Source organism: Theobroma cacao, chromosome 4 (genome assembly GCF_000208745.1).
Source record: "Theobroma cacao cultivar B97-61/B2 chromosome 4, Criollo_cocoa_genome_V2, whole genome shotgun sequence".
NCBI lineage: Eukaryota > Viridiplantae > Streptophyta > Magnoliopsida > Malvales > Malvaceae > Theobroma > Theobroma cacao.
This window is the reverse complement of record NC_030853.1, coordinates 8018621-8037996: the sequence shown is the minus strand read 5'-3', so window position 1 is coordinate 8037996 and position 19376 is coordinate 8018621. Positions and strand designations below refer to the sequence as shown.

General features: G+C 35.3%; 3 protein-coding genes and 1 pseudogene across 7 annotated transcripts; 3 read left to right on the top strand and 1 right to left on the bottom strand.

Moving 5' to 3' along the window:
* Nucleotides 427-6462, top strand: LOC18601306 (NADH dehydrogenase [ubiquinone] iron-sulfur protein 1, mitochondrial). The gene is made up of 5 exons (XM_007032218.2): nucleotides 427-983; nucleotides 1626-1872; nucleotides 3241-3535; nucleotides 4549-4923; nucleotides 5268-6462. Exons 1-5 carry the CDS (start codon nucleotides 569-571, stop codon nucleotides 6165-6167), a joined length of 2232 nt encoding a protein of 743 aa, XP_007032280.2. The 5' UTR covers nucleotides 427-568; the 3' UTR covers nucleotides 6168-6462.
* LOC18601305 (centromere protein V) lies at nucleotides 6912-9341 on the bottom strand. Of its 5 annotated transcripts, none has more exons than XM_007032213.2 (3): nucleotides 9179-9341; nucleotides 7814-8304; nucleotides 6912-7269 (listed from the first exon to the last, which is right to left on the bottom strand). In XM_007032213.2, the coding sequence occupies exons 2-3, from the start codon at nucleotides 8246-8248 to the stop codon at nucleotides 7228-7230; spliced, it is 477 nt and encodes a 158-aa protein (XP_007032275.2). In that variant the 5' UTR covers nucleotides 8249-8304; nucleotides 9179-9341; the 3' UTR covers nucleotides 6912-7227. The 5 variants fall into 5 exon arrangements, with proteins under 5 accessions (XP_007032275.2, XP_017974214.1, XP_017974215.1 ...); XM_018118725.1 differs by lacking the exon at nucleotides 6912-7269 and adding an exon at nucleotides 7292-7653; XM_018118726.1 differs by lacking the exon at nucleotides 6912-7269 and adding an exon at nucleotides 7292-7610.
* LOC108661558 lies at nucleotides 11302-15593 on the top strand (annotated as a pseudogene).
* LOC108661557 lies at nucleotides 15595-18080 on the top strand. The gene is made up of 3 exons (XM_018118988.1): nucleotides 15595-15633; nucleotides 15849-16473; nucleotides 17893-18080. The coding sequence occupies exons 1-3, from the start codon at nucleotides 15595-15597 to the stop codon at nucleotides 18078-18080; spliced, it is 852 nt and encodes a 283-aa protein (XP_017974477.1).

Below are 19376 nucleotides of genomic sequence, written 5' to 3'. Positions count from 1 at the left end.
AGCAGAAAAAGGCCTCCTCTTACATTTTGTTGCCCTCTTTTTCTTACACTCTGAATCTTTTTTATTTTCTAACCACCTCAAAATTCAAAAAATTTCGACAAATCTCTTATTTTTCTAAAACTTCGAAAAGTTCCAAATATGTTTTATATAAAAAAATCTAGATGATAAAATATAAAAAAAAAAAACTCATGTTTAAATATAGCAAATGACTTCAATACTCTGTATAATGTGATCAAGCATAAAAATAGTTTTGGATCTACCTTTTATATATGTTATAAAATATAAAACATGACTTTAAGACATGGTCAAGCATGAAAATAGTTTTAGATCTTCTTTTTATATATGTTACGGATTTGTAAAATAATAATTAAAAAAAACAAAAAGAGTAATATAAAGCACATAACCCAACAAAAGCGCAAACGGGTCAAGTTCAAACCCGACTTGTGGGAATCACACGCCTGTGCTTCATTTTAGTTTTGAACCCAACATTTCCACATCTCTGGCCACTCTTCACAGCTCCAACAAAGTAAGCTTAGAGATCTCTGCGGAGATACGTGGAACCAAAAAAATGGGTTTAGGCTTATTAGCTTCAAGAACCCTAAAATCGTCTAGAATCCTCTCTTCTCAATTCTCTAGATTCCGACCCATCGTCACCAAACCCGAGCTCCAATCTCCCGATGCCTCAGCAGCCGCAGCAGCACCACAGCCGGAGCCCACTCCGCCTGCACCGAAGAAACCCGTTGCCGGTGCCCGTGTCCACTTCACTAACCCGGATGATGCCATCGAGGTGTTCGTCGATGGGTACCCGGTGAAAATCCCTAAAGGCATGACTGTTCTTCAGGCCTGCGAGATCGCTGGAGTTGACATTCCGAGGTTTTGTTATCACAGTCGACTTTCGATTGCTGGGAACTGCCGTATGTGCCTTGTCGAGGTCGAGAAATCCCCCAAACCCGTCGCCTCTTGCGCCATGCCCGCCCTCCCTGGTTAGCTTTTCAATTTCATAATTTTCTTTTGTATTTTTTTTTCAATTTATTCATTTTTTGGATTAAGATTGTTTAGATGAACGACTTTGAAGTTTTATGCCGATACATGATTTTTTTTTTAATGATTTGTATCAGGGCCCTGAAATTAGTTATATACGAGTTGATTTGCTTCAATGTTTCCGTGTTATTTTTGACGATCCTATTTGTTCTGTTTAATTTTCTGAAAAATACAGCTTTATGGTTCATTGGTGTATGATTAATTTGCAGGGCCAACTAATTTTCTTTTCCATTAAGCTTAATTCTTCATAAAAGATGTTTACTTTCATTAATACCTTTTAATTCTTTTAGTAATTGTTGCTTGGAAGTAAGCTAGACCTTTTGTGCGTCAAGTTCATTTACCTTTAGGTATTGATGTGCGCATAAATGTAAGAGTTCTTGGCTGCTCTTTCAAACGAAGTGCTTGTGAATTTTCCTTTTTGTTTTTTCTGCATGTTAAACAATTTAACATTTGGGGTGTCATGCTGTGTCTTCTCTAACCTCTCATTAGTCATTTGTTGGTTTGGTTCTGCAATTTCGGAATACTTTTTTTTTTTTTGGTCTTTGGATTATTTTTTCTAATTATGCTTGGGAACTATAATATAGGAATGAAGATTAAGACGGATACACCATTGGCAAAGAAGGCACGTGAAGGGGTAATGGAATTTTTGCTGATGAACCATCCACTGGATTGTCCAATTTGTGATCAGGGTGGGGAATGTGATCTCCAGGATCAGTCTATGGCATTTGGATCTGATCGTGGCCGTTTTACTGAAGTTAAGAGATCTGTTGTTGACAAGAATCTTGGTCCTTTAGTAAAGACTGTCATGACTCGTTGCATTCAGTGTACAAGGTCAGAAATCAACGTAACAACCCAATGCCCTTCTTCCCTCCTTTACTTCTCTTTCTCTAAATTTTACTCTGGCTGTAAAACTGAAAAGTTGAAATTGAAAGAGTGTCTGCTGCCACTCGAAACTTTATTCTTCTGAGCAATCAAATGTAAGGGGCATTTTTACCTTTAGGCATTTGTGGCTACACATAGGAAAGAGAACGCAAATTGTGTTAAATCCCTCTTTTGAATGAATGGATATTTCATAGTCACAATAATTGCTGATATTGCCAATTGGTAGGTTGATGCTTTTTGATTCACTAGTTGTCCTACACCCACAATGGTTATGTAAGATTGCGATTAAGTTGGTGTAATCAATTTGCAGAGGAAACTTTGTTTTACTTAATTAGCTTAGAGATTAGACAGATTATGGTTCTTCTACATTTACACAACTCAGTCCAAGTTCTAAAGCATTTCACAGAATTCATGCCATTGGTATGGGATGTCACCTGGAAACATTTAATGATGTTGCTTGTAGGAAACACCTCAATTAATCGTAGATGAAATTTTGTTTGAAACTATTTAAGTCAAAGTACCGACCTGGCTCCTCTACTATAGGAAAAAGTGTAATTTAGCCCCTCTATTCGAATTTTGAGTAATTTAATCCCTCTATTTTTAAATATGGAAGCAAAGGAGGACAATTACTAACATGTCCCTTCATTATGCTAACATGATGCACACGTGCCATTATGTGGAATTAAAATATTATTATTAACTGATGTGGAATTCTTTTGAAAAATATATAAAAAGTTGGAAAATGGGTGATATGTGGCATGCAAAATGACACATGTCAACATTCACCTTGGGCAGTTTAAAGTCTTGCCCTTTAAGCCATCTCTTTCACCCTAACCCTTTTTTCAATTTGTTTTTCATAGAATTTGATTCATGATCAAAAAAAATATTTTGATTCCGCATCATTGCTTTGTCAAAAAAAGTTACATGTCAGTGCTATGTGTGCCATGTCAGCATAGTTAACAGATTTGGTAGACAGTGTTAGCAATGGTCCTTTGCTTTCAGATTTAAAAGTACAGGGATTAAATTACTCAATATTGAGATAGAGAGACCAAATTACATTCTTTCCTATAGTAGAGAGACCTGATAGGTACTTTGACCACCAAGTTTATGTAAAATCTCTAGCCTCATTAGTGTTCTTTTCTTTTTGAATTTCAAGCCAAAATTTGTATACTCCTCTATAAGCAGTTTTTGGGGCTAGAGCAAGCCTTGTGATCTTTTGAGAATTTGATTATTTGAGCAATATCTACGGGCAACTTCTTGTAGTTCTATGATCCAAAGGTTTGAGTTTGAGGCTAACAACTTCTGGTGTCTCATCAGGTGTGTTAGGTTTGCAACAGAAGTTGCTGGTGTTCAGGATCTTGGCATGTTAGGTCGTGGTAGTGGAGAAGAAATTGGAACTTATGTTGAAAAGCTTATGACAAGTGAACTCTCTGGAAATGTAATTGATATTTGCCCTGTTGGAGCCCTTACCTCTAAACCCTTTGCATTTAAGGCCCGAAACTGGGAGTTGAAGGGAACTGAGACCATTGATGTAACTGATGCGGTTGGTTCCAACATTCGGATTGATAGCAGAGGTCCAGAGGTTATGCGTATCATTCCACGTTTAAATGAGGTAAACTTTCATAAGATGCTTATAGTACGCTCATTTCTAGGAATGTTTAGTCTGATGCCTATCACTTAATGCTATCTATTGACTGCTTTTGCACTTTTCTTAAATTGTTTTGATCTCATCATGTCAGCAACTCAAAGACCGGTGTTGTTTCTGTTAGGAGATAAGCAGCCTTTATATTAGTTCTTGGAAGGGATATGACAAATAACTTAAGATGTGATTTATGTTAGCATTATATTGTCATTGTGATTAATGCGGTTTGTAGGTTTTCACAATAGTTTTTAGCAAGATAATTTTTGTTTTGGTTAATTTAGCAAGATAAGTTTGTGATTGCTGATAGGTAAAACTGTCGCATGGGCTGTGTGTAATAGAATTATTACAGTCCACTAGGAGTATTTTCATTCGTTTGCTTTGTCAGGTGCAAGCACTTTCTCTGTCGGTGCAAATTTATGTGAGTAAAATCAAATGAGAGTGTCTTGGTGCCTTATCATTCTTGTATTGCCTAGTCTCACAAGTTAAAATGGTCATGGCAGGCAATTTGTTTCGCACTCCTATGACTTGGACCCAATTGCTAATTGCTTGAATTTATTATTAACAACGTGAAAATTGTGAATTGTGGACTGCTTGAATATTTATTTCATTTAGGTACTAATTATTAAATGCTCTCCTCCAATTTGTGCAAGGATTTGAAGTAACTAAATTTTATTATCATAAAGTACTGAAGTTTCAATCTTTAAATTGTGAAGGAGGGACTTTGTACTTTCAAAGCTGATTATATTTTCCAACTGGTGCTTTCCTTTTTATCTGCTGAACATGCTTGATTTATTGAAATGTTTGTAACTATGAGTAAAAAATTAAGGGGAAGGAAAAATAAAACTATGGTCAGTAATGTTCTGTTTGCCTCTCCAAATTAGATTTAACAAAAAGAAACCTATATTTCTTCTGCTAATTGCCAGAGGGTTGATCTGTTTGGACAAGATAACTTCACCTGTTCTCTGCTTCGCTGTCCTTTGCAGGATATAAATGAAGAATGGATATCAGATAAGACTCGTTTCTGTTATGATGGATTGAAGAGACAGAGGCTAAATGACCCCATGATTCGTGGGGCTGATGGACGCTTCAAGGCTGTAAGCTGGCGCGATGCATTGGCTGTGGTTGCTGAGGTTGCCCTTCAGGTTAAACCAGAGGAAATTGTTGGGGTTGCCGGTCAACTTTCTGATGCTGAATCCATGATGGCACTGAAAGATTTGTTAAACAACATGGGATCAAACAATGTGTGGTCTGAAGGAACTGGCACGAGCCCTAATGCTGATCTAAGATACAGATATCTTATGAATAGCAGTATTGCTGGCCTTGAGAAGGCAGATGTTTTCCTTTTGGTTGGTACCCAGGTAATGCACATGCAACCTGAATTCCTGTATTTATACTTGTTGCCTGTGCTCTTGCTCGATGTCACAATGTCTTTATCCACATCCATTGTGCATAGTTAGCAATTACTTATTTGAATCTCTCTCATGGGAGGTGTTGCATTTTTCTTCTAAATTGAATGAATATATCAGTTGTGTACTTTTGCTTCATTCTCTGAATTATTTCCATAATCTTGTCTCTGAAGTGTCTTCTGTGTGAATTAACTGTATATGTTGGGGTGGGAGTGTTATTTTTGGCCTTAGGTTGTAGGTTAGGTTCTTTGTTTGGTAATAGTAACATTATCTTATATCTCAATGTTAATTTTCAGCCAAGGGTTGAAGCTGCTATGGTAAATGCCAGAATTCGCAAGACAGTTCGGGCAACAAATGCTAAAGTTGGCTACATTGGTCCTCCAACAGAATTTAACTATGATTGCCAGCATCTTGGCACTGGCCCTCAAACACTTCTTGAGATTGCTGAGGGTCGTCATTCTTTTTGTTCAGTCATCCTATATGCCAAAAACCCAGCTATCATTGTTGGGGCTGGGCTATTTGAGAGGAAGGACAAAGATGCAATTTTTTCTGCTGTTGAAGCCATTGCAAAGTATGGGAAGGTCATCAGACCTGACTGGAACGGACTCAATGTTTTACTTCTCAATGCTGCCCAGGCTGCAGCCCTCGACCTTGGACTTGTGCCGGAATCCAACGACAGCATTGCTTCTGCAAAGTTCTTGTATCTAATGGGTGCTGATGATGTAAACTTGGACAAAGTTCCAGCAGATGCTTTTGTGGTGTATCAGGGGCACCATGGGGACCGTAGTGTGTATCGTGCCAATGTAATTCTTCCTTCAGCAGCATACACTGAGAAGGAAGGTACATATGAAAATACAGAAGGGTGCACTCAGCAAACATTGCCTGCTGTCCCCACAGTAGGTGATGCAAGGGACGATTGGAAGATCATTCGAGCACTCTCTGAGGTTGCAGGTATTCGTTTACCTTATGATACACTAAGGGGCATACGATCCAGGATGAGAACTGTGGCACCAAACCTACTGTGCATGGATGAGATAGAGCCAGCCACTTTTGGACCTTCATTGAGTCCTGACATCACTCAGGAGATAAGCTTGACGCCCTTCAGGCCTGCTGTGGAAAATTTCTACATGACTGATTCGATTACCAGGGCATCAAAAATAATGGCACAATGCAGCGCGATGCTACTAAAGGAGTGAGTGGTGGATTTCAGTATTTAATAAACATTGAGATTCACTTTTTTTTTTGTTTTGTTTTGTTTAATCCTGTCATACCTTAATTTTAGCCATGAACTGGCTGAGCTTCTTGAACAGTGGACAATGTGTCAATAAAGGAAGTTTAGGTCCTGTTTCAATGTAGTATGTTTTGCAATGTAAAAGCATTTCCTTGTAAAACACTGCCTGTAAGACACAGGGTTTCTGAATTCTTTCCCTTTGAGATTGACCAGAGCTGTCCTGATGCCACCGTATAATATGAAACGTGATTCTCTTATCATTAGTGTTTCTAAGAGCCTTGAAGCTCTATTCATATGGGTGGCTTCAAACTTCTGTTGGAACAGGACACATGCACCATACGAGTATCCCTTGGATGTCTATTTTTTTTTTTTTTAATTTAAGGAAATAAGAATGGGAAAATTCGGATATTATAAGCAGTTATCACGTGCTAGAGGGGACATGATTTTATTGCATTTCTTTAAATTGCAATTTTCTTCATGAAGATCTACCAAAATATTATTTTAACCAGCTTTATCAGTATGAAAATTTCCATTACGCTTTGTGCTCATCTTAAATCACCAAGGATGCTGGAAAGCTAAATAGATGAATAAAATAAACATGGATTATTAATATGGCAATTTGACTTTCAAATAAAAATATTTATTTTATATTATATTATATAATTCAAATAAAAATATAAAAACTTGATTGAGCAAACTAAAGAAAAAATTTATTTGAAACTTTTAAATATTATTTCAAATTTTTTAAAATACCGTAACCCCTCAAATGCTAATACAGTCATCTACACGCAAGGATTCTTAGTTTTGCATCGAAGGGCTCCCAGCAAATTATCAAAGCCAAAGTTTGTCATCCTGCCACTTTGAATCTTAACTCTACTCCTTTTCTCAATAACTTCCTCTCTCTTTCTTCATACTAAGTCCACAAATGAGAGGATCTTTTGGCTACAAAACATCGTCTTTTGTTGATAATCATAGCAATGATCAACTAAAGTCCACAAAGTTCTTTCTCTTAACTTGTCTCCATTTCAGCATTGCTTTCCAAAGCTGTACTTCCCATTGCTTTTTCCCAGAGGTTACCAAATTCCAATCTCAATTCTTTAAGTTTTCAGGAAAATCAAATTGTAAGAAACAAATTACTCTCTAATCATTTATTATTATACAACTATTGCATAGAATCCATTAGAAACATCAAGGTGGCTTCCAGTCCAGATTATAGATTATAAAGTCTACATCAGTCTTCAAAGCTATCTTCTTACAGTGCGACTTAAGGTTCTGCACTCTTCTTTTCTTCACTCTCTAAAGTGCTTCTCGGAGTTTTCCTTTCAATTCTGCATTCATTCTTTAATTAGATTCCTGCAATATGTAATTTCCAACTCCACAATGATCCATTTTTTCACTCTCTGAAGTGCTTCAGAAATAAATAAATAATAAATGAAGAGAGCAGAAACACTCTTCAAAAGAACAATTATGTTAGTGATAGAACAATAAATTTGGATGTAAACTAGTTCTGTTGAAAATTTTTCTTCCCCCCTATAAGTGATTCATTCTTGCAGAAGCTACTCAAGGAATTGATTATGTGCACTAAATTGCAGAAAATAACTTAAAAGATACCTGCTGCTGGGTGGAATCAATTGCGGATTGCTCCTTTGAACACAATGAAATGCCAGTCTGATTGTAGGAGTTCTCCCAGTTCTTCCCATCATAATGCCGAATCTCAACATCGGAGAGCGTTCCAGGGTCTAAACATCTGAGTGTAACTGCAATGCCATCTGGGTTTGATCGTGGGGTATAGAATGAAGCTATTCCACAAACCTTACAAAATGTATGTTTTGCTGTGTGAGTTCCAAAAGTGTACGTGGTAAGGTACCCTTTGGAATCTCCCAGCAGCTCAAACCTTTCATGCGGTACAACGAAGTTAGTGTTTCCCCTCATGGAGCAGTCGGAACAGTTGCATTTCCAAGCAACAACACTAGTAGGTGCTAGGACATGCCATCTTACTTTCCTGCAGTGGCAACCACCATTGTGCACTACTAGCTTTGGTTCCATGCAAACAACCAGGGCAAAAGCAAGTTTCTCCTAGGTTAATCCTTCTTAGTTTGTAACTGCAATTATTAATCAACTCCATTAAACAATCTGAGTAACAACAACAGCAATAATTGTGATAACGGCAACAACAAGAAGGAACAACAATGTGTTATGTAACAATATTACAAAACTTAGAGCAACAAGAATAATTCCACTAACAGCAATGGAAATAATAGAATTGATAATAATAAGAAAAGCATACCCTAGCTCCATGAGCTATCAACAAATTTATTTATATATACTATATGCATAAATTGCTTTATTTGAACTATATAAGGGTCTTTTTTTTTTTTCTTTGGACTTATTTAGATTCAAAATATGGGCTCTCACATTTTGCACTTTAAGAACAAAGGATAATTGTACATAGATTTTCCTTTTTAATGTTTATATTTCTCAATGGCAAATCCAAAATACAAATCCTAAACGAAATGAGGAAGAGGAACTAAAGCAAGCCTATTGAATTTGATTTTTCATATGTTAAAGAAAATTACACCAAAAATGGGAGATTTTTCGTACAATCCAATACAGACTAAAATTGACCCATGGATTCAGCCAGGTGTTCTGGGTTTCTTTTCCATTGCCTAGTATTCAGTACCATTCCAATTCAAGAACAGAGTAAGCCACATGTAAAAGTTCATACATCCAACAAAGTCAAACAAAAATATTTGAACCATAACTAAATTAAGCCAACCATCCAATCAAAAACATAGTAAGCTTATAACTAATTTTGATTCAAAGTAAGAAGCCACAATAGTAATACTAATTTCATCTAATTAAGTTGAAAGAACATCAGTAATGTTACTCAAAATCAAATTCTTTCTGCAGTTATAGAGGAAAAACAAAAAAAAAAAAAAAAAGCAATTTCAAAACCCAAAAGGAGAAAATATATACGCAGAAATGGGTGTTTGCTTCCTCTTCTTCTTGCTTCAAGGCGGCAACCCTGACTGCTGAGATTCACTAGTAGACGATAGAGAAAGAAACGTATACTTGGGAACTGCTATTTACATTTATAATTGAAAATAACTTTTAATAGGGATAGAGTTTATTCTATTATAATCTAATTTGAATACCAATAAATAAAAATTTATTTAATTACAATCATAGCATAACTATTACTATTATTTTATTTTGGTTTGTCAAAATATTTTACTTTCTTTAATGAGAGTTATTACTACTACTACTATTATTATAAAATAAACATTCTCAATGTTTAACTAATAAAATAAACAAATTAACAAATCAACGTAAAATTAACATTCCCATGTATTATTAGTCTAACACGTGTTAAAGTCCCCTCAAGTAAAATTGCTCTTTGGATGGATTAAATAACTAATCAGTGGTTGATAATTCTATTTTATAAAATTATTTTATTTTTAAATATTAACTAAATTTTTAATTTTTAATTATAATTTATTTATTTATAATTATTTTTATAATTAATTTAATTTTAAGTGAGTTATTTTAATTTTATATTATTTTTTTAATTTAGTTGTTATTTATTAATTTTTATATCTTTTTGTAAGAATTAAAAAGAATTTTTCTTAACTTTGAAAAGTGAGATGTTGATAGATTCGAAAGTCTGTTTATATATACTTTAGTGTTTTGACCATAATTGGAGCTACAGAACTCCAAATGATACAAGTCTTGGACCATTGGAAAACTAAGAGATAGAGCTACAACTTTCATGAAGATCATTTTACCAGTTCTGCTTTGAAGATAGAGAAAATTGCATCGAAAAATGGCTAGATGTATTGTACCGAGAATGAAAATTTGTAAAGATTCACAATTGATTTTTGGGCCTCTCATTACACTTTTAAGTCCAATTAAATCCTAGGTCAACTTGAGGAAGTATAGGTTAAGTTATTAGTATAAATAGGCTAGTTTGAAGAACATTAGGGAAGAAAACTTTTAAGAGATTAAAGAAGTTAGGAGTTGAGGTTGAAACTTGGAGATCAAGCGGTAAATATTTGTTTTGTTTTCTTCCTTGGCTTTTATTTTTCTTGTTACTCTCAATGGTTGAATTTTATACAATGTTATTTGTTTTTACAATCATGAGTAGCTAATTTTCATTTTCTAAGATTACAATTGAACTCACATGTAATCTAAATTTTTAATCTCTTTCTTACTTATCTTCAATGGGAATTGAATTGTTTATTCCAATTTGTTCTTAATGCTTTTAATTGTTTGGCCATCAATTAAATTGATTTAGGAACATAAACAAACTTGAGAGAGGAGTTTAGAGTATACTAAAATTGGGATAGCATATGATCATATTAACTGATTTGTGCATAGGATAGGGATATGCCTATAGGCCATATGTAGCCAAATTAGATCCTGAATTTAATGAGTCTATTTTAATTTCAATTCACATAGGGATATAGTGTTTTGGTTAAAATATATATTTTTATAAGATGAGTCGGGAAACCCTTATAGATAATTTAAGACTCTATGTTAGCAATTCAACCCATTGAAATAAGTTAATGAAGAGAGGTAAGATTTAGATGATGTGTTTGGGATACTGTAATCCTACGCTTGTTTGATTTGATCTTTTCTCAAGTTAATATTATTTTGATTTTTCTTGTTGGTTTAAAGTTTAGTTAATTAGTTTTAGTTAATCAATTAATTTTGAGTGTTTGGATAAGATTAATATGTTCTAATTTTAGTACTTAGTAAAATTTTAGATCAATTCCTTGGTGGATCGATACTTTGCTTGTTTATATACTATCTATTCGATACGTATACTTGCGTAGTAAAATTTTAACTGATAAGTTTTTGTCGCCATTGCTGGGGAATTGTTTCTATAATTTTTATTAGTACTAATACTAAGTAATTTAGTCTTACTTCAAAATTTATTTTTCTTGTTTAATATTAGATTTTGTTTGTTTGCAGATATCTTTGGTCATTGTATGCAAAGAAGAAACAACTTGAATCTTGTTCCTTTTGATTCTGAGATAGAAAGAACTTTCAAAAGATGTCGAAGGGAGAATTTGCAAGTTGCAGCTTTAAACCAGTCAATGGCTGAGGATAACAATAACAATGGCAATAATGCCATTAATCTGGTTCCCGAAGCAAATAGAGCACTGCAGGATTATGCTGTTCCTCTTTTGCAAGGTTTGCACCAAAGCATTAGGAGACCTTCCATCAATGCAAATAATTTTGAAATTAAATCAGCTTACATTTAGATGATTCAGTCTTCAGTCTAATTTGGTGGGTTACCCAGTGATGATCCTAATTCTCATTTGGTAAATTTCCTGGAGATTTGCAATACCTTTAAATATAATGGAGTAACTGATGATGCTATTAGATTGAGACTATTTTCGTTTTCTCTAAAGGATAAAGCAAAAAGTTGGCTTAATTCACTGCCTAGTGGATCTATCACTACATGGGAGGACTTGGGTCAAAAGTTTCTCGCAAAGTTCTTTCCGCCTGCAAAGACTGCAAAGATGAGGAATGATATCACCTCATTCACACAATTTGATGGTGAGTCTTTGTATGAAGCTTGGGAGAGATTTAAAGAACTACTGAGAAGATGTCCACATCATGGGATTCCTGATTGGTTGCAAGTTCAGACATTCTACAATGGACTGGTTAGGTCAATTAAAACCATAATTGATGCTGTTGCTGGTGGGGCATTAATGAGTAAGAATGCTGCAGATGCTTATAATTTATTGGAAGAGATGGCTTCAAATAATTATCAATGGCCTTCAGAAAGGTCGGTCCTAGAAAAGCTGTTGAAGCTTATGAAATTGATGCACTTGGCAACTTAACTGCTCAAGTAGCTGTGCAAGTGGCTGCACTGTCTAAGAAGTTTGACACATTGGGAGTTCATGCAGTTCAAAATTCATTTACAGTTTGTGAGATGTGTGGAGATGGCCATTCAAATATCAATGTTCATACAATTCTGAATTAGTCCAGTTTGTGGGAAATTTCAATAGATAGCAGAATAACCCATACTTTGATACTTATAATCCCGGTTGGAGAAACCATCCCAACTTCTCATGGAATAACAATGCAGGGCCTTCCAATCTAAAACCCAACATGCTTTCTGGTTTTCAACAACAAGCTAGACCACCAATTCCTAAAAAGAAGTCCCAAGTGGAAGAACTTCTCTTGCAATATATAGCAAAAAATGATGATATAATTCAAAGCTATGGAGCATCCTTGAGAAATCTTGAGACCCAAGTGGGACAGCTTGCAAATTCCATTAATAATAGACCTCAAGGTTCTTTACCTAGTGACACACAAATCAATCTTAAAGGTAAGGAACAATGCCAAGCAATCACTTTAGGGAGTGGAAAAGAGATTGAAGGGGTGAATGAAAAAATAGTTGAAATTGAGAATAAACAAGTTGATAAGGAAGGAATGTGTGAGAATGAGATTGAAATTGAACAAAAAGAAAATGACAAGGCTGAAAATCAAGGAACTTCTCAAGTCATCCATCTTCCACAACCTTTTCCCCAAAGGCTCCAAAAGCAAAAGCTTGAAAAGCAATTTCCAAAGTTCCTCAATGTCTTCAAGAAATTACACATAAATATTCCTTTTGCTAAAGCTTTGGAACAAATGCCCAGTTATGTCAAGTTCTTAAAGGACATCCTTTCCAAAAAGATAAAGCTAGGTAAGTTTAAAACTGTCTCCTTTATAGAAGAGTGTAGTGCAATTCTTTAAAATAAACTGCCACCAAAACTCAAAGATCCAAGTAGTTTTACAATCCCTTGTACTATTGTAATTTATTTTTTGCAAAAGCTTTGAATGATTTCGGTGCAAATATCAATTTAATGCCTTGGTCAATTTTTGAGAAACTTGGTTTTGGAGAATGCAAACCCACTTCTGTTACTTTGCAATTGGTTGATCGTTCTTATGTGTACCCAAGGGGAATTATTGAAGATGTTCTTGTCAAGGTAGATAAATTTATTTTTTCAGTTGATTTTATAATTCTTGACATGACAGAAGATAGGCAAATTCCAATCATCCTTGGGAGGCCATTCTTAGCAACTGCTAGAGCTTTGATTGATGTTGAAAAAGGTAAGCTCACTTTGAGAGTTCAAGACCAACAGGTAAGATTTAATATTTTCAAAGCTTTAAAATTGTTTGTGACATCTGAAGACTGCTTTTCTGTGAGTATGGTAAATAACTTTACACATGATGTTTTCTTAGAAGAAAATCCCAATGATCCTCTTGAAGCATGTTTAGTTGCTAATTCTGATAGGGATGATGATGAATTTATCGAATATTCAAATTTGTTAAATGCTCACTCCAGATTTAGAACTAATCATCAATATGAGTCTTTAGATATTTCAGCTTCTTTGATGCCAGTTCTAAGCCTTCCATTGAGGAACCACCTATTTTGGAACTCAAACCTTTGCCTGCACACTTGAGGTATGCTTTTTTTGGAAAATCTTCTACTCTTCCAGTTATTATTTATGTTGTACTTACTAACATGCAAGAGGAGAAGTCATTGAAGACACTTAGAGAATTCAAGACAGCAATAGGGTGGACCATAGTTGATATTAAGGGAATTAGCCCTTCAGTTTGCATGCACAAAATTCTCTTTGAGGAAATTCACAAAACCACAATTGAACAGCAAAGAAGATTGAATCCCATCATGAAGAAGTAGTTAAGAAAGAAATCATCAAGTGGTTGGATGCTGGAATAATTTATCATATCTCCGATAGCTCATGGGTAAGTCTAGTTTAATGTGTTTTTAAGGAAGGCGGAATGACTGTGGTTGCTAATGACAATAATGAGCTCATTCCAACAAGAACTGTGACTGGATGGAGAGTGTGCATAGACCATCGCAAGCTCAACAAAGCTACCAGGAAAAATCACTTCCCTCTTCCATTCATTGATCAAATGTTGGATCGTTTGGCTAGTAAAGAATATTATTGCTTTCTAGATGGTTATTCTGGTTATAACCAAATTGCAATTGCCCCTGAAGATCAAGAAAAGACTACATTTACATGTCTTTATGGCACCTTTGCTTTTAGAAGAATGCCATTTGGATTATGTAATGCACCTGCCACCTTTCAGAGATGTATGATGGCCATATTCACAAACATGGTGGAGAAATGTTTGGAGGTATTTATGGATGATTTTTCTATCTTTGGAAATAATTTTGATGATTGTCTCTTAAATCTTGCTAGGGGACTCAAGAGATGTGAAGAAACAAATTTGGTGCTTAACTCGTAGAAATGTCACTACATGGTGTGAGAAAGTATTATTCTTGGGCACAAGATCTCTAGTAGCGACATTGAGGTAGATAAAGCAAAAATTGAAACAATTGAGAAATTACCACCTCCAATAAATGTCAAAGGTATTATAAGTTTTCTTGGTCATTTTGGTTTTTATAGAAAATTTATTAAAGACTTTTCAAAAATTTCTAAACCACTTTGCAATTTGTTGGAGAAAGATGTGCCATTTAAGTTTGATAATGAATGACTTGTTGTTTTTGATGAATTGAAGAAAAGATTAATATTTGCACGAATCATAATTAGTCCCGATTAGACTCTTCCTTTTAAACTAATGTGTGATGCGAGTGATTATGCGGTGGGAGCTGTTTTGGGACAAAAGAAGGATAAAATCTTCCATTCCATTTATTACGCAAGCAAGACTTTGAATGAGGCCCAGAAAAATTATACCGCAATTGAAAAGGAGCTCTTGGTTATAGTTTTTGCTTTTGACAAATTTCGCTCCTATCTCATGGGGACAAAGGTGATAGTGTACACTGACCATTCAACTATCAAATATTTGATTGCCAAGAAGGATGCTAAACCAAGATTGATAAGGTGGATTCTCTTCCTACAAGAGTTTGATCTAGAGATTCATGACAGAAAAGGAATAGAAAATCAAGTGGCAGACCATCTCTCAAGATTGGAGATTGAAGCTTAAGGTAAGGATTCAACCTTAATCAAGGAGACTTTTCCTGATGAACAAATCCTTCAAGTTGGTAAGAAATCACTTCCTTGGTATGCTGATTTCGTGAATTATCTGGTAAGCAACATTTTTCCCTCTGATTTAAATTTTCATCAGAAAAAGAAATTTTTGCATGATGTTGAATTTTATTTTTGGGATGGGCCTCACTTGTTCAAGTAGTGTAAAAACCAGATTTTCAAAAAATGTGTCTTGAAAGAAGAAATTCAAAGTGTGCTTCATCATTGCCATTCTATGGAGGACACTTTGGAGGAATAAGGACTACTGATAAAGTCCTCCAATCAGGTTTGAATTGGCCTACATTATTTAAGGATGCTCACAATTTTGTTTGGCATTGTGACAGGTGCCAAAGAGTGGGAAATATCTCAAGGCGACATGAGATGCCTCTCAACAACATCATGGACATAGAAATTTTTTATGTATGTGGTATTGACTTCATAGGTCCGTTCATATCTTCATACAACAACAAATACATTTTACTTGCTGTTGATTATGTCTCCAAGTGGGTTGAAGCGTCAGCTTTTCCTCATTATGATTAAAAGGTGGTGATGAATTTCATTAAGAAGAATATTTTCACTCGATTTGGCACTCCAAGGGTAATTATTAGTGATGAAAGAAGTCACTTTTCAACAAGTATTTTGATGCACTTCTGGCAAAATATGGAGTTAAACACAAGGTTGCAACTGCGTATCATCCTCAAACTAGTGGCCAAGCAAAAGTATTGAATAAAGAAATCAAGAGGATTTTGGAGAAAACAATATGTCCCACAAGAAAAAATTGGGCAGGAAGATTGGATGATGCACTGTGGGCATATAAGATTGCTTACAAGACCCCAATTGGCATGTCTCCATATAAGCTGGTCTTTGGCAAAGCTTGTCACTTATCGGTAGAACTTGAACACAATGCTTATTGGGCCGTGAAGAAGTTAAATTTTGATTTACAAGTAGTAGGTGAGCAAAGGTTGTTGCAATTAAATGAACTTGATGAATTTCGCCTTCAAGCTTATGAAAATGCCAAACTCTATGAAGAGAAAACAAAGCAATGGCATGATAAAAAGATAGTGGAAATAAGCTTTGAGCCAGGACAATTAGTGTTGCTCTATAATTCTCGCTTGAAATTATTTTCAAGAAAGCTTAAATCAAGGTGGTCTGGTATTTTCATTGTCAATGAAGTATTTCCACATGGAGCAATCGAAGTTAGAGGGACAGATGGTCGAAAATTTAAAATCAATGGACAAAGATTGAAGCATTATTGGGGAGGCAAAATTAATCATCAAAAGTCCTCAATTCACTTGCTTGACACGGCCTAAAGTCCAAGTCAGTTTAACCGAAGACTATAAATGAAGCGCGTCTTAGGAGGCAACCCCAGCTCCTTAACCTTACTTATTTTCATCCTTATTTTATTTAATGCTTTTTAATTTATTTCTTTTAATTTAATTTTTTTGTGTCCTTTTGTAGGTAGTTAAATCAAAAAAATAAAAAAAATCAAATCAAAAATATAAAAATATAAATATTTCAAAAAAAAGAGATCAACGTCGCGGCGCTACAAATGAGTGCCGCAGCCTTGAAAAGAAGAAAAAGTGGCTGAAACAGAAGGTTTCAACACTGTGGCTCTCAAAAGGAGCGTCGTGACGTTGGACGAAGCAAGGAATGCAGCTGAAACAGAATGTTTCAACACTGCAGCCCTCAATGGGAGAACCACGGCGCTAAACAAAGGCATTAAAAATAGAAAAATTGAGCACCGTGGTGCTGAAACCCGAAGCGTAAAGCTTCGGGTTTGAGAAAGTGAAAGTCGCGGCCCTCCCTCGAGGCCCAGCCCCAACCCTATATAAACCCTCATTTTTTTTATCTTTTTCATTCTTTCTTTTTCTTCAGCCGCGAACCCACTCCCCAAACTTCTTTCTCTTACACCTCTCTTACCTCTCTCTTTCATTTTCACTCCAAAATTCTGCATTTGATTTCTACTTAGATTTTTTTATTTTCACTTTGAAATCCTGCACTCATTGCACTCCTAGGGTAAGTACTCCTTTTTGTTTCCTCCAAACACTTGGTTTTCAATTATTTTGTAGAGAGATGATGAGGCTGGTGTTCATAGTAAATTTTATAATTTTTGCACCTTGAATGATCCATTGTGCATGTTTGTTCATGGGTTTTCCTAATTCCTCATGATTTATGCTTGGAGTATAGAAAATTGTTATGATTAGTGCTTAATTCTTGTTACTCATCTAATGGATTCATGGATTTTTTATTTGATGCCAATATAATTGATAAATGCTTTGTTGATGTGGGTAAATGATGGGTTTGTTTAATTTTTGATGCTTGGTTGAGCAAGTAGAAATAAATTCTGGAATTATTGGTGTAACACATGCCATATCTAATAATTCTGGATGAATACATTGTTATAGAGTTATTTTTATTTTTAATTTTTATAATTAGACTGTGGCATTGTGAAAATTATGATTATGAGAAGGCTGTCTTAATGTTGTGAGGAATAGAGAATTTATGCTGCATCTTAAGAAGTGAGATGGTTAATGGAAATCTTGAATTTGGATTGTTGAATTGGATAGGAATTAATTAAATTTGTGCTTGTAGATTTTTCATATTTTCATGCTTGTTCATGCATTACTACTTGCATATTTTTCCTCTGGATTTGTTTTGATAATTAAATTTCTTTTGTAGGAATGGCACCAAAACGATCCAAACCAAGCTCCAGTGGTGCTTTTGATAGATCGAAGTTCATCTCAGCCGAAGCCTCTGCACGATATCATACGTCCTTGATCAACAAAGTGCCAATTCCCGAACGAGGAATAGAGATCCCCATCTTGTCTTACAAAGAGATTCATGACACGCTTCGAGACAGACATTAGTAGCTTTTTAGTGACCAACCTAAAGCTGCAGTGGTGCCTGTAGTCCGGGAGTTTTGTGCAAATACAGTTGAGCATGTTGATGGTGTGGCATTTGTCTGTGGCAAACAAGTCCCTTTTCACAGCCAAGCTATCAACGCATTTTTTGGAACTCCCAATATAGAGAATGATGAACACAGGCAGTACTTGGGTGATCATCAGGATTGTAATGAGATTATATCGACGCTGTGTGTTAAGGGAGCCCAATGGAAGATATCGCATGGTGAGCTAGTTTCATTCAAATGAAATGTCATGAAAAAGGAACTGAAAGTGTTGTTACACTTTGTAACGGCATGGTTACTCCCTTCCACTCATATCAGTGATGCCACGGGGATCGTGCAGTGCTTATTTATGCCATTGTCACACATAAATCCATTGATGTTGGTAAGGTTATCTTTCATGCCATCTTACATACGGGCCGCACTAAATGAGATGGTATCGATTTTCTTTCCTTGATTACTGCCTTATGTGCGAGAGCTGGTGTGCAATGGAGCAATAAAGAGGAGCTGCAGCAACCAAAAATTCCCATCACCATGGGCATTCTTAAGAGATTAAAGGAATCTGCACCTGTCGCTGGTAGTTCTTCCCAAGTCGCTCCCCCACCTTCACAAGCGGCTCCCACACGTAGTGTTGCTCAATGGATGGAGCACATCGATCGTAGATTAAACCGTCACGAACACTAAAATCGGGCGATCGAACAAATGATGAGAGCCTATGCCGAACACATTGGGATGGATATGACTACTTTTTCTTCGTTGCCTACAGATTCTGACTTTGAGGACGATTTTGGTGGTGACGATGCGGACAACGTGTAGATTGCAGCTTCAAAGTTAGGGGAGTATTCTTGTCCTTTTTCTTTTATTTTCTTTTATTACATTGAGGACAATGTTTATTCCAAGTTTGGGGGAGTGGTTTAGAATTTTGTTAGTTTATTCTTTTTTAGCTTTATTTTAAAATATGTCTTGCATATTTATTTATGTTTTGCATGCTTTATTGTGTTTCAAAAAAAAATTTCAGATAGTTGCACCTCATTCATAATTGTCCCAATCCTAGGATGATGTTTTAATTATCTTTTGGTTCTTAGCTTTTGGGAAGTATATAGTTATGATTTAATTTTATGTGATATTCTTGTGATAGCTTTATTTTAGAATGTGACTTCCAATAATTTGATCACTATACTCTTTTACTTAGAACTTTTGTGTGATTTAGAAAAAGTTTATGTTGATGAAAAAGTATAGCGAAGTCAAGAATTACAGAATT